Here is a 26,494-nt window from a genome sequence, read left to right as displayed (position 1 = left end):
TTCATTTAATTACAGTAAAACTTTGAATTAATTATTTCTTATGTTCTTGATTGAAATTCATTTAATTCTACGTATATGTGTCTTTCTCATAGATTTTGCATTTTAGGCATTATCACATTCATTGGAGGGCGATATTCTAGAATCTTTAGTATCAGTGAAAAGCTTATTGAATATGCTTTCCGACGATATGCCGCAACCATGCCCGTGCTGTTAAAAAAAAATTACTTGGGGCCGCTGGGGAGCATTTGAGAGAGCGTAGTAAGTTCATCATGCCCTCAATCACTTCCCCCCCATCATATTATAGTCGTGTTTTTTGTATTTTTCCACTGCCGGCATAATTTTCAACGCATTAGCATTTATAATTTTAAAAATCCCATTTTATATGTAATGTTATCTTCCAGTGGCGTAGGTGCATGCATTGCTCCACAAAACTCTGTTTTCAGCTATAAATTTAACAATTGATAACTTCACTCGTATTTGTTTAAACGACTGAATTTTTTCCTGAACTTCCTTCGTAGTTTCGATACATGTGATGACAAATTTCCAAGGCGTAGAGTTGGAGTTTTTTCCATTACTCCCCACATATTTCATTTTTAACGACGCGATTACAATTACAAATTTCTAGTTGAAATGTGCGATAAAGCAAAGAACAAGCAGAATTTCAAAGCATTTTTTTGGCATTCATGTAGGTCACGTAGTCTCAAGTTCAGGCATTATTATTTACTAAAGTCAGAGAAACAAATATGAAAGTTGAAGCCCTCGCGAATTCAATACACGAAGCCCTTTGGGGAAGAAAACGTAATAAAAGAGTTTTAAACTCGTTTAACAGAGAGCTGTACTTTCTCTAAGGAGGTTTTTTTCTATCTTCCATATTACAGATATCTCTGCAACGAAGACTACTCATCAATCGGATACGTGTATGAAATCACTTATGCAACTGTCCTAATGCTGCTTCAGTATATCATTCCTCTGAAAGTGTTGGTGTTCACCTATACCAGCATTGCAGCTGTCATTTGGTGTCACAGAATACCTGGAGAAGCTGAGAATACCAGGGACAAGAGAATGGCTCGATCCAAGAGAAAGGTTTGTGCTTCTAAACAGAATTTCTTTAAATGGAAAATTTAAACCAAACATTTTTAAAAAGGAACTTCATTCGTTACAAACGTTTTTAACGTGAATGATCTGAAAGTTGTCCGTTTGGTACTCCCCCCAACTTCCATATCTTGGTCTTTTAAAATTCCCACGTGCTTGCCTGCAATTTCTAGATTGGAAAAGTAGCGTTCATCAGGATTTTCGAAAGAGGGAATATTTTAATTCCCCATAAAGCCCTTTCATTAAAATTATTTCTAACTATGATGATGGATGAGGCGCTGGAAGTTAAGAAAAGACCTACTTTACCTGCTCTCTTAATATCCGTTGTAGCTTATTATTACATGAGGGAGGAAATTGAAGGTTCTTTACTTCTGTGGGAAACTCCTTAAAACTCATTGAAAACGTCAAAGAGGTTGAGTGTTTGCTTAGCACGTAAGAATGCCCAACTTCGATATCATTATTTGTGCCTAACAGGTACTGAAAATAGGAGCTACATTCTATAGTTCCCTGATAAGTGCTGGAGGAACAATTTTAGATCATGATACAACACAATAATTTTACTTAGAAATCGTCTATTTTTTTAAAATTTGTGGGTCACAACATATACATGAATCTATCTGTGACTTCTGGCCATTTCATTTAATGTCTTGTATCTTATAGATGCTGAAAATATGAGGTAATTTCGATAGTTTTTCTGAAAATTCTGGGAGAAAGCTGCAGGTCAATACAGAAGACTATAAATGTAGTGTTAAATTTCTCAATGAGTATTTGTTTTAGACCTATTGAGTGTTTTACAAACTTCTACTATTTTCTTCTTCTAATTTCAAATATTTAAAAAAATACAGGATGTTAGAGTTAAAAAAACCTGAGTTTGCATTGTATTTTTTTGCACACCCTGTATAAATGACAATATTTTAAAAATATTCCCTATAAGATCGTACATATAAGTGTAAAAATAATTTTTCATCAAAACCATTAATAAAGCCGTAGTCGTCCGAGACGCTCTTATTGGACCACCCTGTATATATAAAGTAAAAAAGTGTACTGAGAGATTCACTTAGTTTTCAAAGTTCGTCCCCTAAATCTTTGAGTCTGAAACTGTGATTTTCGATCGTTCAATTAATTAATTTGTCTCTAATATTGATTGAAATTTTGATTAGTCAAATTTGACATCTTCGATAGATCTGAGAGTACAGGAAAATAATCCCAACTCCATTTCTGAAATCGGCCTATTGCCAGGTTCATATCCATTTACGTCTCCAAATAAACCTGAAGAAGTATCCAAAAAATAGGGTGTAAAATGCGTTTTAGAAATATTTGGAAAGTAGAAATAACTTGTGTTCCAGATTTCAGTTTGCTGAGTCTTTCATAAGCCTTCCTAATCCAAATGATATTAAGCCAATCACTATGGAGATTATAGCGCTTTCGTATATTAATAGTGGAATATTTATGACACAAATTGTCTTGGGATTGCTATTTTGGCGATTTATATCATACTTTTTTGTGTACGATCTTGGGAAGACCCAAGTAGTGAGTGTTAGTACTGTGTAACGTTAGGGCATATTAAAATAACTGGCACAGGACGATTAAGTTAAGTTACGAGACTTTCAGCTAGGCACACATCAAGTTAAATTATACATATTTTCTCATACTCAAAACTCCTACTATGATCATCAACCCATTCATCTCCTTTTGTTTAATCTACTCAGCAAACAAGAATCATACGATCACCTACCGGAAAAGGGGGTTTCAACACTTCTTCTTCGAGCAAATTCACACATTCCACACTAATGTCAGTCCATTAATTTTCCTTAAGCACCCTTTCTCATGTAGGTAGATATTAAATGGCTTACTCATGTCTCATAGCTATCAGATACCATTTAGTTGGATGAAATTTACAACTACAGCTTTCAGAATTTAATAATCAAATACGTTGTACGATAATTAATGATTTAAGGGTAGATATAAGATAACGAAATATGATGACTAGATTGTCAGGAAAGTCACACATAATCTTCAATTTAAACAATTTTGGTACAGCATACCTAAATTGAAGATGCAGTGAAGGATATTTAAGACTGGACCCATGCACTTAATTTTTTTTTTTCAGTAGGATTTAGAGGAGAATTTACCACCGTCCACAAGTTGGAGATTACTTTCCCTTAACTTAATACTAGTCCAGCTGACATTTGTAAAAAACTCACTAGGTCACTTGTAAATTCTTCTGATACTAGAGAAATTTTAATTAGTCAAATGAGCTAAATTCGACGAAGAAATTGGCAAAAGGTAGCAAGAATAAGGGAAAAATGCCAAGGAAAGTGGGAGCCCTTTTCATTACCCTATTTAAGGGCGCAGCACATTGCCTTCAGTAATTAATTGATGATGTGGTTGGGGGATGTTTGCGCCTGTCCAAAAGCCTAAATGTGAAATTTGAATAGATATCTAATTAATTTCAACAATGAAAAAGTTTAGAACTATTCGGCACCATATGCATAATAGTAACTGTAATTTATTTTCAAAATTTTCCCTTAATTGAGATATGAAACTCTAGTTTGGTAATCTAATAACTTGTTTAACCCTCAACATAAAGTATATTTGCTTTCTCAGAATAAGTGTTATTAAAATTACCGGAGTTTTGAGCAAATTAAGGACAAGCAGGTACAGGGCAAATTTACATTGTAAATTGCTATAATGGATTACATGCCTGAAAGTTTTCTTAGCTAGGAAGAAATTTAAGGACTATTTACATTCAAATACGTAAAGCAGAATTCAATGAATATTTAACTCTACCGCTTTACTTGACATAACATTCTCATTATTTTAACTTGTCCGAAACAAAGCCTATTTGTCTTCCCGGAATAATTGTTAATAAAATTACCGGAGTTTTGAGGACATTAAGGGCAAGCAGGTACAACAGTAATTTACATTGTAAATCATTATAATGGATTACATGCGGAGGGCATACCTGGGAGTTTGCTTAGCTAAGAAGAACTTTAAGGAACTTTGCATTCGAACACTTAAAGCAAAATTCGATGAATAATTATTTTCTTAACAGAACATCAAATTCCATTTTTATGATAACCCAATATGGCTTTACTTCACGTAACATTCGTTATTTTCACGAGTCTACCGTAGGTTTGATGTGGCTGCATTTCTATTCTCGGATACCGGAACAAGGAAAAGAACGAGCGATATTTACCGTGATGAAGGATTTCACCCTCGCAAACTTTAACTTCACCGTTAAAGTTCTCGTTAAAGTAAAAATTAACAATAATGATGTTGATAAAGGCGATTTTTGTGTGTTTACCTTCTGTACAGATTTATGAGGCTCCTAAATATTACGAATTCAATTAAATTCGTCGGCTACGCAAACACGAGGGGCGAGTCTTTTCCAAGTGCAGATCCAAGCAATTTATTTCAAAGGACATAAAATGTGTACTGTAAAGTTGCCAAATAGGTCTGCAACCCTTAAAGTTAAATTTGGCTTCTGGAGAGAAAATTGGAACAAATGTCTTTTTTTACGAGACGATTTGAACAAACAGGAGTTATTGAATTTCATATAGGCATAAACGTGTTATGAGCACTTGAAATGCTTAGTTTCGTTATATAAGAGGTCCTGCTAGTTGTCCAAAACGATTGAAGATACGGTATCGAAAAGTGAGTTAGGCACGGCAGGAATCTTTTGCAGGCTTGAAGAAAATGAGGAAAAATGGGTTTTATACCTAGCTGATGGTACGTTACAATTAGGTCAGTTAGTGCTTTTCACAGAGGAGTGCGCTGGGGCGTTTCAGATTGCAAAAAACGATGGGTAAATCACATTAAAAAAGAAAAACTCTAACGTTCCTTGGAAAGGTGCACCTGCCCTTCAAATTTACATAGGCTTGTGGCTTAAATTTTCCTTTAAAAGCATTGAACTAACGACAGTGAGATCCAGAGAGTTACTGCTTGGGAATATTTATAAAACGAATCACACTTGCAAAGACCATTATTGAATTCCTTCAATAATCACCTATGCCGACATATGTGTGTAGTTTGGTAACCTAAAGTGACTCCTGTAACCTTTGAAACCTTCATTTTTTAATCCAAGAAAGGACGGAATCACGCTGGATGGTAGGAGCAGCAAAAGCAAGGAAAACATAGTTAGCCAAAGGGAAATTCGTACACATGAATTATTTTCATTAATTTTTTTTTTATGTTAAAAAATTAAAGCAAAATAATTGGCTGTTTAATCTTCATATTGAATGAACCTGGTAGATAAAAGAGAATACCAGAAAAGTTGCATTTTTTGTTAAATATTTTGGAAAAATCAATTCTTGATATCAACATGAAACTCGTACATCCAAGATTTTCAGTAGTAAATGCAAAATTAAAAGAGTTTAGTGTTAAATTTGTGTGTTTTCAATGTACTATTATCCTCGTTTATCTAAATTTAATTGTTGCTTGCAATGGGTCGAAAAAGGGGCCAAACCACCATCACCGAAAGAAACCTTATCATCCACCATTATGGAAGCGGAAAAACTTAACGTCAAATAGGTAAAACGATGAATAGGAGTCAGCCAACCGTACAGAGTATGATAGATCGTTATATTGATGAAAAAGGGATTAAAAACAAAGTGGGAAATAGCCCTAAACAAACTCATAACGATTATGATGAAATGTGGATTTTAAGAAAGGTTGCGGAAAATCCAAAAATTTCGACTTTTGAATTGTCAAAAATTGTAGAAATATATCTAAATAAGGTCATTAATTCACAAACCATTCGAAACTTATTACATAAGCGTAATCTAAATAGTAGAGTGGTCTTAAAGGAACCCTGGATCAGTAAGATTAATAAGGTCAAACGCTTAAGATTTGCGGAAGAATACCACAAAATGGATTTGAATTTCTGGAAAGACGTAATTTTTGTAGATGAGAGCAAATTCAACATTTTCAACTCAGATGGACAACAACTAGTTCGAAGAAAACCCAATGAGGTATTGAAAGGAAAAAAAAATAGTGACGACAGTGAAACACGGACGAGGTTTCGTTACGGTCTGGGGGTGCATGTGGGCAAAAAGTCCCTGGGAATCTTCATTTCATCGAAAGTACCATGGACCAAAATATATATTTCGATATTTTAAAGATAAATTTAAAGCAAAGTGCACAAAAATTGTGAATTGAAAGATCATTTAAATATTTCACAGGCAATGACCCAAAGCACGAGGCACTAAAAGTTAGAAAATGGCTACTTTATGATTGTTCTAAAGTAATAGAAGCACTTCCGCAGAGTCCAGACCTAAACGTTATCGAAAATTTATGGAGCCAGTTGAAAATTGCAACATGAAAACATGAAATTTCTAATAGGGAACAACTAAAAACTGTTTTAAGGAAAAAACGAGCAAAAATACCAATAGAATATTGTGAGAAATTGGTAAAATCTGTACCCGGCGGTCTAAGAGACGTAATTAAACACAAAAGACTTTCAATTAAGTATTAAATTTAAATCGAATATTGTTTAGAGATACAATTTGAATTGTGTACGAGTTTCATTTTGAGGTGGAAAATTGACTTTTAATTTAGTATTAGGCGTGCGTGAGGGAGTTTTGAATTATTTTTTAATTTTTTATTATAATCAATATACAATTTCATTTTGACCATGTTCGTTGTCAGTTTTTGCCTACTTAGTTACTTCTACTAAATAAACTTAGAGTACGAGTTTCACTTTGACTGACTGTATTTGCTCAGCAATCTGTTCTAAAATTCGTCCACTCCCTCGAAAATTATCTATGAGACATTGGAATATTGATTAATGAATCCGGGTTTGAACAAGATCGAACAAGAACGAGCCGGTAACCGAACGACGGAGTAAAATAACGTATTGGAAAAAACGTGATTTCAAGAAAATTTATCAAACTTCCACAAAGCTTCTGCACCCAATAAAGTTTATGAACCTGAAGCTTTCTTTAGAAATATTGATATATAACTTCTGCTTCAACTGGAACCGAACAGGCGCATTGTTGTCGGCCCTGCCTGAAGAAGTAGGAGTTTGTAGAGATATAAGACTTCTAAAGTAAATCTATAGTTTTTGACAGACTCCACAATTTCGTGACCTAATTTGCATTGAAAATTTATATTGATTGGTTCGGGATAACCGGATTTGTCCATGTTTTCAGCAGCTGTACTCATCATATTCGCGTTTCATAACTGAACACAATTTCACCTGAATGCTCCTGACGCTTGTCACTTGAATGAAAATTGGGAAATACTCCGATACCCACTTTTCTTGTCTGAAAATTAACACAGATATAAATCTACCGCGGTTTTATTATTGACCAGATTTGTAAATTGAATTTTCCCCTGAAACTGACAAGAGGTATCGATAATATGCTCGTGGGCGTTTATCGGAAAACTGTCACGAAAAGTTAATTTTCTTGTCAGCCATGGACCAATTTTGGTCTCGAGATCCCCCATCCTTCCCGAGCCAAAGTTTATTATTCTAGTCAATAATTTATATTTGTATTGTATAAGTGCGAAAACATTTATTACCAGAATAAAATTGTACGAAACTCTGGGGTTGGTTAAAAATTTACTGCCGCGTGTTGGGTAGAAATAATTGCAGGATCATCCCATTATGACCCTTTAAAGTCGGCAAATTGCACCGGGAGCAAAATGTAATTCAGTTGAAGAAAGTAAGAGCAAAACCCCGGGAAAAGACTCATGCAACTTTCAGAATCTCAAAATACCAGGCAGCGTTCCCATTTAAAAATTCTGTTCTCGCTCGGTTAAGTAATGAGGAAATTTTAAATTAAAAAAGCCGCCAACAATGGAAATTAAAATCAATAATTAATCCCGCATTACGGCAATTAAATTAGTAAAAAAATCACGTCTCGGGCACATCAAGTCTAATAATTTGCTTAATAAAATTTTAGTGCGATTTAAAAGAGTATTACCGGCCATACGCCCTATACAATAAAGTCGGACAAATGGTCCTCTAGTGCAATTAAAAGCAGCTTAAATAAATTAATTTAAACAAAGTTCCTAGTTTTACAAACTTTCAGAACATTTACCCTAAAACCATCGAAATAGGAGGATTTGGGAATTAGTAGTAAAAGTGTGATAATCGTTTTATGCTTGTACCACTCGCTGCAAAGGTGGCAAATTCCTCGAGTCAACTCTAAAGTTGTGTTTAAACTTGCACGGATTACTTCATTTATTTCATATTGGAATCCCTAAATTGCGCTGTAATATCGGTTATTTCCATTCGACTCTCCATATTCCAGGCTCAGGAAACCTTCAACTTGAACCTCTGATTTAACTTTCACCTAAAAGTTTGTTCAAGAAAGGTCAGGATTAGTACTCTCGTAATTTATTACCGGCACTCGCAATTTATTACCAAAAGAGGGAGTAAAGCAAAGTTTAAAATCTGATTGGGAAGGGTTGCTTGTTAATTCCATATAATTGCTTGACATGCGATAGCTCCGAGAACTCTCGAACCAATTAATAATTATGTAGGAAGGGAATTTGGCAAATTAATGGGTTCATGAATGCATTCTACAATGGTAGTAACATCATTATGGCAAGACCGTATTTTGTAGGTAATTAAATACATATAGGCGTTTTGAATCGATTGGATGCATATGAAACAACATAACAACAGTAAAATAAATTGCATATAAAAACAACCATCGCATTATTTTAATAAAGCTCTTTTTATTGCTACAGAACCCGAACCACTTCGGCAGTAAATTAATAAGTCGGGGGTTTAGTAACACGCTCTTAGTTGTATATTCGCTAATATGAATATGAACCAAAGCATACGGTTCTAATAGAAACTAAACTCAGTTTTACCAATGCGTCTTCCACAAAAATTTAAAAATATGAAACCGAAGATGTTTCAATCGATGATCAAAACCTATAAAAATTCATATTGATGGATCATCATTTAACGACTTTTAAAGTATCCCAAATGAGCCATTTAGAGGCTTGTAAAGTCTCCAAATGAGTGCATTTAGCGTCTGAATTTTTCAATAAAGGGCGTTAAATTAAGAGCGACCGTGGGTTCCGGGCACATATCTTCGTAGGGAAAATAACCCAGGAAAACGCTTTAAAAATATTTTCATTACTGCCGAGTTGCCAGATCTACTCGAAACTCCTGCACCCGAGGCAATTTTCGGATCCAGCCGCAACCCAGGTTGAAAACGGAGGCGTAAATAAGAACGCAAAAACAACCCCGAACCACCATTGAATATGGCAAGAGGAGCGGAACGAAACGCCAGAGAGCAAATGGACAAGGCGAGTCGTGCCACGAATCGACTTATGAGTGGAGGACACAAAGAAATCAATTACTATATGACACAATTTTTATCTGGACATGAGCGAATTGCTGGGCACATGAGCTGATTCAAAATGAGGAATTCTGACGGACGCTGGTACTGCGATGCAGGCAATAATGCAGAGTGCACATTGAGTGCGTGAAATTGACCACAAAGAAAGCCCTGACGCCCGCAGAGATATACAGGATGTCCCATTTAAAGCTGTGATTGAAGATTACTCAAAAACGGTGCATTATTTGGAAGAAAGTTTCAAGTAAATGTTGTCCAGTAAAGAGGGGAACATGTCACGACGATAATGACTATTAGCCAAAACGGCAATTTAAGGCGATCTTAATGGTCGCTTTTTTTCCTAATGGCTTTTTTTCAATTGACTCTTTTACGGATTCTTGTAGACCTTCAATAAATCAATATCTTTTATTTGAATAATATTTTTATTAGACGTTTTGCTGCAGAGTTATCTTTGATTTTTGTTCAATTTTTGTGACAGTCGAAATTATTGAATTTTTTTTCTAAAAAAGTTTTGTAATGCATTTTTTGTGTAAAGCTCATAACGATCCATCTATCTAATTAAACAAAAAATACTTCTATGAAAAACGAAAAATTACCCACAGTTTTAAACGGGACACCCTGTATAGTAGATTGGTGGAGGACGAGGGCACGTGCTTATTGGTCTAGTCACTAATTTTTCTTAAAAGCATTACTACTTAATAAGTCAAAATTAGGAAAAACTTTGTTTTATTGTATTGTTCAGATCCTTAACGTACTGATTTATATCTTATATTTGTTGGTATTGTTTTTATACGGTCTTGAAAGCCATAAATTTGAAAAATTAAGAGATACCGCAATCCACTTTAAGGAAGATACATTGCTAAAAATTGATAATAAAATAAATAAAATAACATTTTCTCAAATGAATCTCTGGTGTAAGTTGAAATAGCAACCTCTGCTCTTGTAGAAGTGTCCAAAAGCACGTAGTACCTCTGCTTGATTAGAAAACATTTGCACATTTTGTTCTCATACAATATTATTTATGGAACAACGTCGTTTTCCACGCGAAAACTTGCTGAAATTTAATTGCTTTATTTCAGATGATAAAAATGATGATAACCGTGGTGCTGGTCTATACAGTGTGCTGGCTTCCTTACAACCTGTTTATGGTAAGTAAATTCAATACTAAATTCAAATATGCGCTCTGAGAACAACAGATCAAAAGCACAATTTGCGAAATAACTCATGAGCTTATCATTGCCTTTTGAAAACCATATACGTGTTCTAAAGAGGCAATGTTTGGCACACATTTCTGGATGAAAATTTAAAGCCTCCACTGTACAAAGAGTATGTTTTGTTTGATCATTTTTGCATATTATTTATAGAATTATTGTGGAGGTATAAACTGGTATTATTATCTATAATAGAGGCATTATTCATCGATAATTCACCAATTTTGTGCGCACCCGTGTAATAATGAAGTTCGGTAAGCAGAAGAGTGCTTTATGTAAATACGTTTTTTTTTTCCGTGGAGAGGGCCTGAAAAATATTCTTTTTGCTGTTTCAAATCAACACGTACGACCTAAACTCCTTTCAGAATTTTTTCTCTCGCACAAAGTGATGAGGGTCAAATTAAATAATTTTTTTTCTGTCCTACCTGACATAAAATGGACTTTGCCTTTATCCTGCTCATATTCGCGTGGAATTTCTTTTGAGTAATTACGTTTATAAGAATTGTTTATTACATACAAAAACACAATAACAAAATACCCTATTGTTGTCGGAGTTCAAACGAAAGTTAGGGGAACAGCAACGCATTCAGGCCATTTGGGAGGTTAATTTCCCGTTGAGGTGCTGTGCTGAGATGAAGAAAATACTTAAAAAAAAAAAACAAAATCGGTTCACTTTGCCGCAACATCGATTCGAAAGATCCAAACTGACACCATAAATAAAGAAAATGAACCCTCAGCTAAATTCCGATTTAAAAGGTGCAGGTGGCTACTTTCTGAGTCTCTTAATTTTCTGCAGCTGATAGGAATTCGCTTGGATGGGTGCCACTGAAGTAATTAATGAGTTAAGCTGAGCGGATCATTAGATTTTGGGGATAAATTTTAAGTGGTTATGGTTTTAAATCGATCAGCAGTGAGGGGAAATTGAAAAGACCTCTACGTGTCTGGAAATTTATTATTCAGTTAAAAAAATGTCATGGTCAGCCATGGGTTTTAACAATTATTACAAGTAAAACTTTTGGAAAATTTGAATCTAAAACTGTTTAAAATTGGGCACGTAGTCCCTCTATCTCATGCAAATCGGGGCAAGACCTTCGCCAACAACGTTTGTAAAGGATTTAGATATCTCCACGGTTATTGGATTATTGGATCATGTTGATGTCAAGCAGGTAAATTAAAAACTATGAGATTTATTCCCATTCAACAGAATAACAAAACACTTCAACATCACGTAAAATGAAAAATGCCGCTTCTCAACAAATATATGTAGCTAAATCTCTGTATTCTTTAATTCGCTAGCGCGCTATTTAAATTCGTACCAATATTCCTGGGACACTCTGTATATTCACCTGTACGTGCAACCCTGTATATTCCATTTGAGATGGAAGCCCGATGGATTGCACAGAAGCAGAATCTATATTCATAACTCACTGCAGACTGAACTTAACGGCCATATCCCGCCGGGAATGTTTCCTGTTACAATGCCCCCACAATTTGTCAAACCAACTGTCATTCGGTAACTTCTTCCCGATAAGGGAGGAATAGAATAAATGCAACCCCTTCTAAACGGACTGATGGTGGTTCGCCAATACGACGGCTTCAAAATTTGAAAGTGTGGTGGAGCCGAGGCTTACGGCTACTGGCAAAATCTCAGCCTGCAAGTACCGGATGGTACTGCGATCACAAGATAAGGTGAATGTATTTATAAAATAAAAAAACTTTACGTATTCTTTCCAATAAATTTCATCGACTTGAAAGTACTCTTCGTTCGACACAGTGCTCTTATGTCATCGTTTTTTTAGAATCCTGGAAACGGTTAGAGAAGTTTTTTCCGTGATGGCGTTCAATATTTTCTTCAATTCGACTTTAATCTCCTCAATTGAGTCGAAACCGTGTGCCCGCAGCGGTCTATTGGGCTTGTCGAACAGCCAGAAGTCCAGCGATGCTAAATTGGGCGAATATGGTGGGTGTGGACCGATATGGGTCAAATTTTTAGCAAAACGTTCTGGAAAAACCAATGCAGCGTGGAACGGTGCATTATCGTGGTGCAAAACCAAAGAATTGTCTGCCAATAATTTTATAAAAAATAATTTCTTAATTTTATAATACACGCGAAGTTTAAATTTATCTTATTTTTTACCACAGCTATATACAGGGTGTCTCATTTTAAGTTTTGACTGAAGATTACTCAAAAACGGTACGTTGTATGAAAAAAGCTTCAGGTAAAAGATGTCCTGTACAGAGGGGACATTTCATGAAGATAATGACTTTTAGCTAAAGTGTTGATTTAAGGCCATTTCAACTTTTTTTTTTAATTGCAACTCCGTATTTTTTTACAGATTCTTGACGACCTTTAGAAAATTAATATCTTTTATTTGAACAATTGTTTTATTAGGTATTTTGCTCCAGAATTATCCTTGATTTTTGTTAAATTTTCGAGACTGTAGAAATTACCGATTTTTCTTTCTAGAAAAGTTTTCTAATGCATACTCTGTCTCAAATTCATAACAATCCCTCTATCTAATAAAAATAAATTGTTTCTATGAAAAAAAAAATGATTTCGCAAATTAAGTTAAAATCCTGATTTGAGTAACTTGTGGAAGCAAATTTTCAAAAGAATGTCTTTCCTGCTCCAAACACCTCTCAACTCTTATTCGAAAAGAGTTGTTTACTCTTCGCCACATCTCTCCGTTTATCAATTTAAAACGCATTTTCAATTCTCCCTTTCATGTCGTCTGCAGTTGTTGGTACTTCTGCATAAAATTTGTCCTTAAAAAAATCCCAGAAGGAAAAATCTGGTGAGGTCAGAGCAGCCGAGTTAGGAGACCAATTCACTGGACCGCCCCGTACAATCCATCGATCTGGATACGTTTCATCCAGAACCTCACGAGGCCTTCTAGAAAAATGGGCTGGACAGTCGTCATGCTGATGCCACATCATCCGTCTAATCGCAAGTGGAACGTTTTCTAACAATTCCGGAAGATTGTAACACAGGAAATTGCGGTACGTTTCTCCATCGAAGTTTCCTTCGATGAAAAAAGGTCTAACTAAGTATTCTCCCAATAATATCGCACCATGCATTCACTGACCATTGTCTTTAGTGCTCAACTTCTCTAAGCCAGTGTAGATTTATAGCACTCCAAAAATGTGGATTCGTCCAAAAACAAAACGTTGGAAAAGAAATTTTGATTTTGATTTAATTCCTGCTTTGTCCAATTACAAAAGTTGATTCGGTTTTCAAAATTAGTTCCATGGAGTTCCTAATGTAAAGAAATGCGGTAGGGATGGTATTTATTCGCCTTCAAAATTCTTTGGACACATGTCCTGACTCAGCAGCAGTTTGATGACAACTTACATGGGGATCGAAGGCAACAGCTGTAAGAACTGCTATTTTATTGCCTTAGTGTGTGACACTTCGGGGGTGATTGCGTTTTTTTGTTTCCAACGTTTTCGTTTCTTTGAAACTTTTAATGACACCCTTGAAAGTCGTCCAACAGGAAACTCTTTCATTCGGAAGCCTTTCAGCATAAAGTTCCACTGCCTGACTAACATTTCTTCCAACCTCTCCATAAATAAAAACCACTTCTAATTTTTCATCCAGAGTGTAGCGGCCCATTTTAGTTACTGAATTTTGAAATGGAAAGAACAATTTTAAAATAAATTCGTACAAAACAATTAAATTGATTATCGAAAAAAGAATATCGATTTCCTGTAGATCTTGTCACAAGATGCATTCTAACAAGGGGAAATTTAAGAATTTTTTTTTCATAGGAATAACTTTTCTTTTGATTAGATAGAAGGACTATTATAAGCTTTAAACAGAATATGCAATGCGAAACTTTTTTAAAACAAAAAATGCGATAATTTCGACAAACTCAAAAATTGGACAAAAATCAAAAGTAACTCTGAAGCAAAACGTCTAATAAAAGAATTGTTCAAGTAAAAGATATTTATTTATTAAGGTCTCAAAGAATATGTGAAAAAATACAGGGTTGCCGTTTGGAAAAACTTTACCCTTGTACTGACCTTAAAAAGACGTTCTGGCTAGAAGTCACTATCTCCATGACGTGTCCCCCTCTTTACCGGACAACTTTTATTTGAAACTTTTTTCATATAACCTACCGTTTTTGAATAATTTCCAATCACAAACTTTAAATGGGACACCCCGTACATTTATCATAGAAAAATCACGATGATTAAACGCCTTTGTAACACGACTGCACCTTCCTCTTGCCTCGCGCACCCGCTGGGAGCAACGGGAGCAAAAACTTGCGTTATTTTTTGAGGCAAGTCGATGGGGAACCGTTTGGGTAGCTATTTTATAGAGTGGCTCTATAAAAAAATTTACAGAAAAAAGGCAGATTATCCGCCACTGATTTTCAGGCTCTGGAATTCGGCGCCGGTTTTTTAGTTCGGGTTCATAAAAAATCTATCGATTCAAGAATTGTTTTTCAAAATGCAAACGGGACAAAGAGGATGTAGATGCAAGAGAGAAAAAAATATTGTGGAATGAACAATGTCGTCACTCCAATCTGAGCCCCATTATGACTTCGAGGCAATATGTATAATCCACGTTGTTTCGGTACATGAGAACGAAATTAAATACATGTAACCAAGTATGTCTTCGAAAAAATTGATTTAGATTTATTTATGAAATAATTATTATTTCCACATGTTCGACCTCATCAATTGGAAATTTATTGAGGTATAGGAAGGCCGGCGGCGACCTACGTTCGTAGCAGGTTTCAACAACCTTTGTCTGCGTCTTTCCTCATTGAGAAGTTAATTAAATTGTCGGCTCTCATTGTCAGTAAACAGACAAATTTTCTTTGTTTTCTCCTTATCCGTACCGATTAATCACGCCAGTTTATTGCTTCGTAGAAAGTTGTTACACAACACAGAGAAGTAGTATATCAGTGTTTTAGCATCCGAAAGATGACTTGACGAAAGCTAATTCTTATTGGTATCTTAAGCTTAATTTTTAAGGTCCTTAGACCGAACATTCCACTATGCGAACAAGTGTTGATGATAGAGAATCTGAGGCTAATTGACTCTTTCTAAAATCTTGTAATGGATCGATCAGATTTCTTTTAACAGATCGATTCGCCGCAATAATTGGCTGACCAGAGTCGGCTCGTGAAGATGACCGGTTGACCACTAGGTGTTACTTTGGTTACCTCTAATCGAAATCAAAACACTTATACTTTCTCCCAGGTATCACTTCGTTCCCAGGTTTCATAGTGGAGCGCTCAAATTTTGAGCCATTCCGGAAACTGAAAATGAACTTTGAACCACAGAACTCAAGCTGCATAAGTTGTCCTAAAAATGGTTTAAACTGAAATCCCTAAAATATTTTCCCTGACTCGTCGCGGGGCTCCGCCCCCTCCCCTTTCTCGCGCTTTCTTACTAAGTACTGCTATCACTAGGGGCGAATTGTCTAAAATACATCTCATCCGAGATATTGTCGCTTAAATATTTCTACCGATACGGCACTGATGTTTTGGAATTAATTTTGAAATTATCGAAACTTGTAGAAATATCGTTGAACTTTAAAATCACAAGCGCAGAAATTTGTCCGGAACGAGCCGTGGTGGGGCTAGGAAAAACAGAAATTAATTAAAAATTCTCTCTGATTCGTCCGTAACCATAGGAACTCCATTTTGGATCATGCAAATTTTTAAATAGTTTCCTGAGGCCATAACGTTAGAGGCATGTGATTTTCTCGGCTCGTTCAAAATGGCACTGAAAACTCTAATAAAGGTCTTCTACTCGTTAATTTGCCTAACTAGCCCAAAAAGTACTAAAATAAGAAAATATTGTCTAAAATACATGGCTCGAGGTAATAAAAAAGTAGTGTAATTAACTTCTGTTTGTTATTTACAGCGTTCTCTGCCTTTAAAGCTCGTCTAGGAAACTTTCATAAACGTGCTTTGTATCATAAAACCTTTAGGGTTGGCCGCTTGTCGACCATAAAACTTCTCCAGTAATGCAGTTTCGATAGTTTTAGCAAATAAATAAATTCGGAATTTCAACATCTACTGACAGTTTCTCGAAACTTATTTATTATAAATTTTGAAGTAGCGCATCGTCTCGCACCTTTCTGATTATATCGTCTTTTCGCACCTTTGCGCTACTTCTTATAAGTGTCTGGTAACAATTTGTGCTACAATCAGTACGATTGTTCTGTTACCCACCTCGTTTGCAGGTAATATGTCGGCAAAAATAACGCGATTTACCGAGGAAAAGTTTTCTATTAAGATTCTAATTGAGGCTGTTGGTTTGGCGCACGTTATCCGAAGAGTGAGTGATTTTAATCGAGTTTTAATAACAAACACTTAAAAATATTTTGTTTCTATGTATTTTTAGAAAGTGACTTGCCCGAACTGTGTTTGCCACCACACCATTCTTGTTTGGAATTCTAAAAACATAAAAACTCAACCCGAACATTACATGTCCAGCATGATTAGACTGCTATTTCCAGTATGTTTAACAATGAAATAAGCGTTCTGGAAAGTCGAAAAAATCCAATATATCACGCCTTTATAACAGTTTAAATATGTTTCACCCTTAAGTCGTTTTTAGGTGTTTAGGAAATAAAGCCTGTCATGTATCATCTTGAGTGACAGTCTCGTATGGAAAGATCGCGGAAAAGCAAATCATAAATTCGCCTTTAATGGCCTGTGAATCGATAAAAATTATTGGCATACATTTTTGCACTGTAGTCGGTTGCAAAATGACGAGTATTTGACCCGAATTTTTGATTCGACATGACGTTATTGTGTTTGAGGATATAATCCACGAGGAAGGGATTTTTAGAATTAGGTTTTTAAGTTGGAACGAAAAAACTGGAAAAACGTTCTTGAAAAGTTCCAAATTCTCCCTACTAAACTAATACATCCCTGTTGTTTCCCCCCGGCGCGGGCTACGAGGATAGTCCCAGAAGCACCCGATGTGAAGTATAAATGGAGATTTTTTTGTTATAAATTTGCCTCTATTACAAAGGCCCAACCTTAAAAAGCTTTTTTTTATTAAACTTTGAGGGTGCTGCGTCAACCAGCGTTTTTTTTTTTTTTTGAGCCGTTTTCAGTGAGCGATTTCAGAGATTTTGAGAGCATGGAAAAAATTGTCGATACGTGACTTAACACTTTCATTTGAAAGGCCTTGGTCCATCCAACATCAAAGCGGAGTTAGATCTTACTCTGGGGGAATCTGGCCCTTCGTTAACAACTGTAAAATATTGGGTTCAGGCGCGCTCGTACGAGCTGCCAAGATGAACTCCGCTGTGGTCGACCCGATGGCACTTCAGATCTGACTAGTCCAGAAATTGTGGTGAGAGTCCACAAAACTGTGCAGGACGTCCGTCGGCTAGAATTGCGCGAGTTAACAGACATGATGGGCATTTCAAAAAATACTGGACATCACATTTTGACCGAACAATTGATTGTGAGAAAGCTTTGCGCAAGACATCGCGACGGCCAAAATCAATCAACTTGGTTTCGAACTTTTTCCTCGCCCGCCCTGCTCGCCAGATTTAGCCCTCTCAGATTTTTTTCTACTTCCAAACTTAAAAAATTGGATCGGCGGAAAGAGATTTGCCAATTATGAGGAGGTGGAATCCGAGGTTAATGCCTATTTTGGAACACTCGAAGCTTCTAACTACAAACAGGCCACGGAAAATCGCTGGGAAAAGTGTGTCAGTTTCAAAGAGAACTATGTTGAGAAATATGCAATATGTTCCAATTTTTTTTTTAAGTGTTAGATCAACTGCTTATGGGACTATCCTCGCAAAAGACTAGCTATATATCAAAGAGGGACTAAACAACGAAAAGGGCGTGTCTGAACAAGCACCCTCACGCATACTTTCATGGCTTTTTTTAAGTGATTTTCGGAAATTTTAATTTCTGCTAACGAAGTTGCTGTTCGAAAGAACGTTTTATAGTTGGATACGTACAGATTCGCTAAGCTCATTCAAGTTTAAACCAAAACTAATTTTGGGTCTATATGGTTACTATTGAAGCTACCAGTCATGAGGAAAAGCTTTATGATTTAATAACGGAGAAATTCAATTTTCCACAACACTAAAGGCCTCCCAACACCCCCAGCAGCAAACTTCCCGGGATGCACCTATAAATAGTTGTCCGGAACTTAGCTAATAAGTTTTAACCGGTTGATAAACTCTCCTAAAGGACTAAACTATAGGGAAAACTCATAACTTTAACGTTAGACCTTCAAATTAAGGGACGCATTAAGCTAATTACCGGGTAAACTTATACCACTTAAAATGATGGCAATATCATTTTGTTAAGGGAACCTCTCTCGTTAAAACAGGCATATGGGTCAAATCCATCAGTTTCCATCTTTCAGATAAAGTAAACTCATTACAGCACATTTCCTCAACAGGTCCTGCAAACCAAAATCGCCGACAACATGAAGCCCTATGTTTACATCACTTTTCATTTACTGGCCATGTCTCACGCCTGCTACAACCCTATAATATACTGCTACATGAACACGAGGTTTCGAGATGGATTGTTCCTGATTTTGAGAACTATGCCCTGCTTCAAGAGCTGCTACATGAGGGAAACTCGCGGATCTCTGTCATCGGGATTTCAACGAAATGCCTGTAAGTTTGAGCTAAACTTGTCTGTGACTTGTAATTATTTGAACAAACCACTGTGCGATTTCCCTCAGTCACAAACTGCACAGGCTGTTTGAGGCCTTGCGATTTTATTTTGAGGGGTGGTTTAATCACTTAAAAAAAACTCGAAATATTATTAAACCAAAAACACCACGATAAAAGATGCATGATAAGAGAGATATGATTTTCTAAAGAATTTATCACTTAATATTTTTTCATGGATTATTCATTGGATATCTGGCTGTCACCAGTAATTTTTCGCATTTGTCACTCACTAATAGCTCGTTGCACCCATTCAAAATAAGTAAAAAGTTTAATTTTTGGAGAGGCACACCCCATAAATCAAAATCTGGTGCCTAGTAATTTCGTTTCCTAACAGACTGAAATTTACTCCAAAAAAACTGGTCCCTCAATCACCACTAAGAACTTGGTGATGGGCCAGGGCAACAACAAATTTTGGAGGAGGAAAGGGAAGTGCGAAATCTAGTCAAAGAAGACTCATCCCCCCGTGCAGAAAGATATTCCGCCCAGTAAATATCTCCAATCAAATTGTCTGGAGAAAATTCTGTGAGCACCAATTCTCCCGTTCCATGTGTAGAAAGTATAAGTTCTGTCACCCGAAGAAGCCTGGATCATCGGCTACAATTGAAATTTTGTAGATGATTTCTAGGAAATTTTATATGTACACGCAATACTATAATACTCACAACTGGGCGATCGACACCATCTACAGCATAGATTGGCCTCCTCTCTCTCCTGAACTGACACTCCTCGATTCTTACGTGTCCTGCAACAATTCAATGCAGGGCTTAGGCGTTGCAAACTTTGTCGATTTTCGAACATTTCGAGCTGGATTTTGTGTTCAGCAACAGGATGGCAAACTCGAACGACTAGGCAGTAGCTAAAAATAGACTAAAAACTTTCTGCCTTTGTGACGAAAACACTTACATTTCTACTCAAATAAACATTCATTAATGAAAAGAAAAGAAAAAACATATTTGGAAATGCTCCAATAAAGTGATCGAACGAAGAAGGAAATGAGATTGTCTTGTTTGTCTTGTGAGGTAAAGAGGGTTGAGAATGGTCCAGTTGGAACGATGGTTTGTCCATCATATCCAAAGTTGTTGTATTGTTTCAGCTATTCTTGTAATGTGTGTGGGTGTGTGCGTATGTTTGTACAGTAATTGGTTGGATGAATTGTGTTGGTGGTCAGGATTTCTTATCCTTGCAATCAGGATAGTAATAATTTGTATCCACTTTCAGACCTTCACTTTGATTTGTCCATTTACGATTGATCAGCCTCAGTATAAATTTGAGCTTATCTCGGTAAAAGACATTGCTCAGTCGAGGGGAAAGTTTCACTGTTGCAGATGACAGTTGCTGTTGTCTGATTTCAAAGGAGAAGGGCTGAACCCTTTTAATTATTCTTGGATCATTGGAAGGGTGAAAGTCAAATGACAATAGTATCGTAGATGGGATAAACATGTTTTCAGTAGTGACTTGCATGTATTACCGGGAGTGCTAATGTGTGTCGCAACGACAAGCCTTAGCTGAACACAACTCTCTTGTGTAGAAAATTTTAACAAGTATCATTAGCATTTCATCTACATGTACACCTTAGTATTCTACCTAACTAATGACGAATGATCTTTAAGTCCCTTATTGTCCTGTTTTTAATTGTGTCACCTTTTATGTAACATCCAGAAGGTTTATGAGGAAAATATGGTTTCTCGTACATGTACAGAATCGATTCAAGGCACCAGAGAGACTCATTTGCGTGAAGTCATAAGTTTACCAATTATTGCTAAATGGTAAGCCTGTTTTTTTCAGTTTAAACGAAGATTCTTGAGAGAAACTTTTGGAATTTTCTGGGTTATTTTGGGATTATTAGATAGAAAGCGAGGACATGGAAACTGATAGTTGAAACTTGAAAGAATAATCTGAATTATGGAATTAAACGAAAGCGATTTTGTATGTTTTTTTAAAGTTAGCCTAAAACGACAATAAAATAGTTTTAGAAAGCTGAGAGTAGAGCCTTTGCCTCAATCAGAAATTCTTAGATTTTTCCAAAATTTTATTTCCTATTTATGTGAAACCAGATGTTTTTTCTTTGCTTTCCGAATTGGCGCGACACTATTTATGGCAGAATGGAATCATCTGTTTGAGGGATTTTTAACTATGTGTAAAGGACAAGATTCCCTAAAATGCATTAAAAAGTTCGATTTATTTAAATCTGCGATTTTTTCAAAATTTTGTTTTCTATTTATTGCCTTTGATTTTGAGGTCGGCAGGCCACTATTTATAGCATAATTGCGGCATCAATTTGATCGATTAAGGAGGATGTCTTAGGTCGCAAATTGGGCAAAGATGATTTAGAATTTCTGGTTATTTAAGTTTCCAGACTATTAAAGAATGTTATTTCCTATTCATCCAGTTTGGAATGAGATGTTATCACTCTAATTCCCGACTTCCCTTACTTAAAGCATTCTTTGCAAAAAAACCCTTTGAGGCCAAGTCAAGCGCTAAATTATCCAATATTTCATTCCCCTATCAATAAATTTATCCCGACCCTCAAGATTGATTTAAGAGCTTCAGAACCCCTTTGACCTTTAACATACCACTAAAATATCAATTTTCCTTGCTCTCAAGGACATGGAAGCATGATGAGAACCAGCTGAGAGTTGAAGAGGGACGGATGCCTCAAGTCCGTCCAACTTTCCTTTAGAAGTCTCAGTAAATTATACAATTTATTATTGCAAGCAATGGAGCGAAAGAGAGGTTCGTTTTGAGTTATTGCTTCATCTACTTCCATAATTGCTAAGCACTGAGAACATACCAATTCGTCTATTCTTGCAGTCAAGTTCAATATACAACGAACTCACAATTAATTCAGACTTTTGTGCTTCTCATTTACGTTATAATTAAAGTAATATGAAACCGACTGAAAAATTACTAAATTAGTTCTGCTTTACAGCTCTGATGGCTGACTTCGAAGGTAAGTTTAATTAGTTTTGTGTGAGAAACTGAAGGACAACCAGCTATTTTTATCCCTGACGAAAAGTTTAAAAGTCCATCTGTAATTCATTGAAGTCGTTGTAAACTGAAAATTTGATATCGTTACAATAAAGTGAATAATCCCGTGGGCTGTTAAATAGCACAAATGAGATTTGTAATTTTATGCCAGAATTTGAGTCAAACCCTTTTGCTCTTGTTTGCATTTGCATTAGTGCTCGTTGCCCTATTGTTGGGACTAAGAGGAAATACCAAATTTCCAGGGAAATCGTGGCTCATTTGAAATTCTAACCCCTAAATTCATCTAACACTGCATGTAATGTTCCGAGCTCCTTGTTTAAGAATTATCACTATTTCGAGCATTTCACCTTTCAAAGGGTTCGTCACAAACCATTCTTTTTTGCTACCGAAAAAGAATATATAAAAACAAGGAAAGGGCTTGTTATTACATAATTCACTCAGATTTACAGGCACTGACACAACGACACAAAAGGAGACACGTAGGAGACAAAAGGAATTACAAAGGCATCCCTCGCTTTGTTCGACATAAAATTTCATACAGTTTGTGCTGTAGCTCTCTATTAACTTGTGCCGTCGTATTCAAATCGATCAAACTTGATGGAAATCTCCCATTAATTAGTCTCATTCAACGTATTGCAATTTGCCTTATTAGCTATTATTAAGATCTCTGAACATAAAACCTAGGGACACCATTTCCTTTAACTTACCCCCATTTCCCCTGGGGTTTGAGAGGAGGCCCCAATCAACTCATGAAGGAAAATACAGTCGAATTATCTTCAAGTCGCTTTTTACAGTCTAAGGTCATAATGAAATTCAGCAGTTTCCAAAAAAACGAGTTAACATGTGATCTTGAGCAATACCGTTAAACATTCGAAGCTTTCGAAAAAGTTATAGACGAAATGTTCCAAAGATGAGAAAATCTATGAAGGAGAATATTTCACTGTGTTGTTTTTGATATCTGCAGAATCTCAAAATTTATGTATTCTACATAGTTTCAAAACTGCAATTTCGGACCCAATTTCAACGTTATTGCCGCACAAGCTGTGGCGTAGTCAAGAGTTTCCTAAACTTTGTATAAAAGACATTCGGCATACTAATGCTTCAACGAAACAAAATTAATTTATGGCCTCAATGATTATCACTGCTTCTATGCTTCAAAATAACAAATATTCGTTTTCATATCTACTCTCAAAAATTAGGGGATGAAGGAAATTTGAGGAAAAAGTTGAAATAATTTTTGGAAGCCTTTTTTGGACCTAATAGGTAATACGCTATGGCATTGAGTTTTGTGGATTAAACTCAATAAAATTCACAGGCGTAGTGAAAGATATTCCTAATATTAAAGAATAAAACCACAGGATGTCCAGACAGATAGGTGCAATTTACGGCTTTCTCCATGCTTATTGGAAACTTTCCCGAAACATTCAATAAATCCTCTTTCAGTTTCATCGAGGTTAATTTACGACGATCGAGGTTAAGAAAAACGAGCCTCAATAATTTCAATTGAGGACTGTTTCCGGATCCCCAAATCTTGAATTTCTTGAAATTGTTTTACATCTAAAAGTACTGATGACGAGTGATAATCATAATCTAAACTCTTGGGGAAATAAATTGGAATTATTTGGAGGGCCCTTTCGTTCCTTTTGAATATTCTGACCCTTGACCTTTTCACTGCGATTTTAATCAACCAGAACCGAGAATGTTCGGTATTTTTTTCGGGAATTTCAATGACGTAGTTCAAGAAAGCTTGTTGCGGTAAAGTGGACGTGCACAAATGACGTTTTTCATTAAGAGAAAAATTTAAATCAGTTCTTTTAAAAAATGTATATGTATTCAAAATTTGGTCCTAAGTGAAACTTCCATGCTCTGCATCTCGAAAACTAAGCATATGCGCACATCTGGGTATAACATCATTTTGTTCTAAAAGTCAGTTTGCTTACAATAAGCTGTTAATATCGCTTCTATATCTCTGGACTCCCTCTGCATTTTAAAAATTGACAATTTGCTTTGGGTAAAACTGTTGAGACGTGGCGCACCACTGATTTTTTCAGTTTCAATGCTACAAACTCCTCAACAGTACCTCAAATCTTCAGAGTAAATGGTACTAAATTTCGGACGCGTACTGAGGAAAGTGTGAACGTCAACAGATCAAAATGCATCTCCGAATTTTTGACAATATTGTTGATCCTGCTGCATGTACTGTGCGCCACTGACTTTTACACTTTTAATACTACAAATTTCTCAAAAATATCTCAATATTTCACTACACTACAAAAATTCAAGGACGTACGGAAGGGGTGCATACTTCACTTTTAATCAACTCTGCAGTACATTTTTCGTGTTATTATGGTGAAAATTTAAGTGCACAGTCGATTAAGTAAAATTCTGGAGCAATTTTTTCCTCTGCATACGGCCCCACTTCATTTACTCAAAATACAGTTTCTATTCAATATGTTGGATTTTCCAAATGTGCTCTCACAGGTCCTCGACCAATTTAACTTCTATAGTATATTCGAGTATGGCGGTACTATCCTTCATAATGGCTGCCTGTAAGCTTTTCCAATTTCAGATCTGTGGCTGCAAAAATGATCTTTTGGGCCCTATTTTCGGCACTACGAAATGAGAACCATCGTATCAAATTATAAACTGATTAAAGAAAAATTTTTGTTGGCATCGAAATAAATCCCAAACTGATTTCTTTATCGTCCACCCTCAATCAGACTAAATTCAGATCGGAATGAGGCCAAACTCCCCTCGATTCTAATTGAAAAAGTTATTTTGTTTTGCTTTGCGGCATCCAATAAATCTCTCTTCGTGCTCTTTTTGGTTATCAAGCGTTTCTACCTTAAACGTGAAATAGGCCATGAAATCCCGAAGTGTCTTTCTCCATCCAATTACTCTTCCAAAAATGTCTGTTTTTAGCACTCCTGGATGAGGGAAAAACACTGACACTTCGTCACCTATGCAAATAAGTGTCGCTCTATAAAGGTCTATAAAAGCTCAAAACAGGAAAATTCAGTTAGGGTCCTTTTTAACTGGCAGCTAGCTCAATGCTAAACAGAATGTTGCAACTCTTGGAGCTTGCATCTGTTCCGTATCTTCCGGCATATTGGTTGAGGTTTTGAGGGTTAAATTTGCCCACGTTGGCCAGAAGTGAAGCCACGTTTGTTCTATGTCTTTCTGAAGTCTTTCTCAATAAACTCGAAATATTTGGATAGCTAATATTTGATAGACGGAACTATGCTTTACCCAACAGCAACAGTGTTAGCAACACCGGTCCAAAATAGTTTAGTTGAATCAGTTTATTCATGTTTTTTTTTAGCTGCCTCAGTTTTAACCTCATCGCGAGAGCAAAGGAGAACCTTGGCCCCGCGGTTTGTGAACTCAAAAACAGCATAAAATCCGATTCCTGAAAAAACCATTGAACAAAAGTTTAAACCTTGATTCAATGTAAACGCTTTACCTCTGTTAGTCCCTGTAGTGATGACAGTTTTCCCAACCAAACTCACATGATTTGCACATCTCTTTGTGTTATAAACAAAGTAAATTTTTTTGGCCGAAATCAGAATGGCTAAAATGGCCAGAACCGAAATAGCAAACAGCCTGTTTACGATTGAATAAACACTTACAAAATGATTTTTCAACTCTTCGCATCAGCATTTGACTTCAATGGGAGTTTTCGCGCTTCGTAGAAATTTTAGTGTTTACTGTGCAGCAATTTCCTTGAAAATCTCACTTTTCTCATTTAAATATTTGAACTATAAAATTTCATATTTCTCATAAGCGCCAGGAAAACTGGAAGTTAACTTCCCAGTTTTCGTATCTGAATGTGTTTGTATAGGATTTTTGAAGCAAACGTATCTACGTTAAACACCATCGGAATACATTATTTCGTTTACACTTAGCATGAGACATGTCACCCTATACAGAGTTGCTCATGAGTGCGTCAAAGTGCGATAACTTAGTATGTATGTTAGAAGGAGCTTTTGTTGCGTATCAAAGTTTTTGGCCATTAAGAGGTACACGTTTCAAAATTATTTTCAAGTATTCAGGATCCGTAATGAAAGTGCGGTAGCACCAAGTTATGTGTTTTTAAACGGAATTGTCCCTTTTTGAAACGTTTCAAAACTCGCACCGCTGACGTCACCATTGGCAAATGTTACGCGTTGCCCTGTGAGTTTTAGTATTAAAACTACGGGAAA

At 36.0% G+C, this 26,494-nt stretch overlaps 1 protein-coding gene across 2 annotated transcripts in view; it reads left to right on the top strand.

The window, feature by feature from the left end:
- The window catches only part of LOC136343972 (RYamide receptor-like), a 49,983-nt gene that overhangs the window by 18,356 nt on the left and 5,133 nt on the right, over positions 1-26,494 (top strand). Inside the window, exons 4-6 of one of the 2 annotated variants that reach the window (XM_066290993.1) lie at positions 879-1,083; positions 10,493-10,561; positions 19,022-19,244. In XM_066290993.1, the coding sequence (XP_066147090.1) occupies positions 879-1,083; positions 10,493-10,561; positions 19,022-19,244 (497 nt within the window). The remainder of the gene's footprint in view (positions 1-878; positions 1,084-10,492; positions 10,562-19,021; positions 19,245-26,494) is intronic. The other variant, XM_066290994.1, reaches the window with a different exon arrangement.

Source organism: Euwallacea fornicatus, chromosome 16 (assembly GCF_040115645.1).
Source record: "Euwallacea fornicatus isolate EFF26 chromosome 16, ASM4011564v1, whole genome shotgun sequence".
NCBI classification, from domain to species: Eukaryota; Metazoa; Arthropoda; class Insecta; order Coleoptera; family Curculionidae; genus Euwallacea; species Euwallacea fornicatus.
The sequence above is the reverse complement of the archived record's forward strand: the minus strand, read 5'-3'. Positions and strand labels throughout refer to the sequence as shown.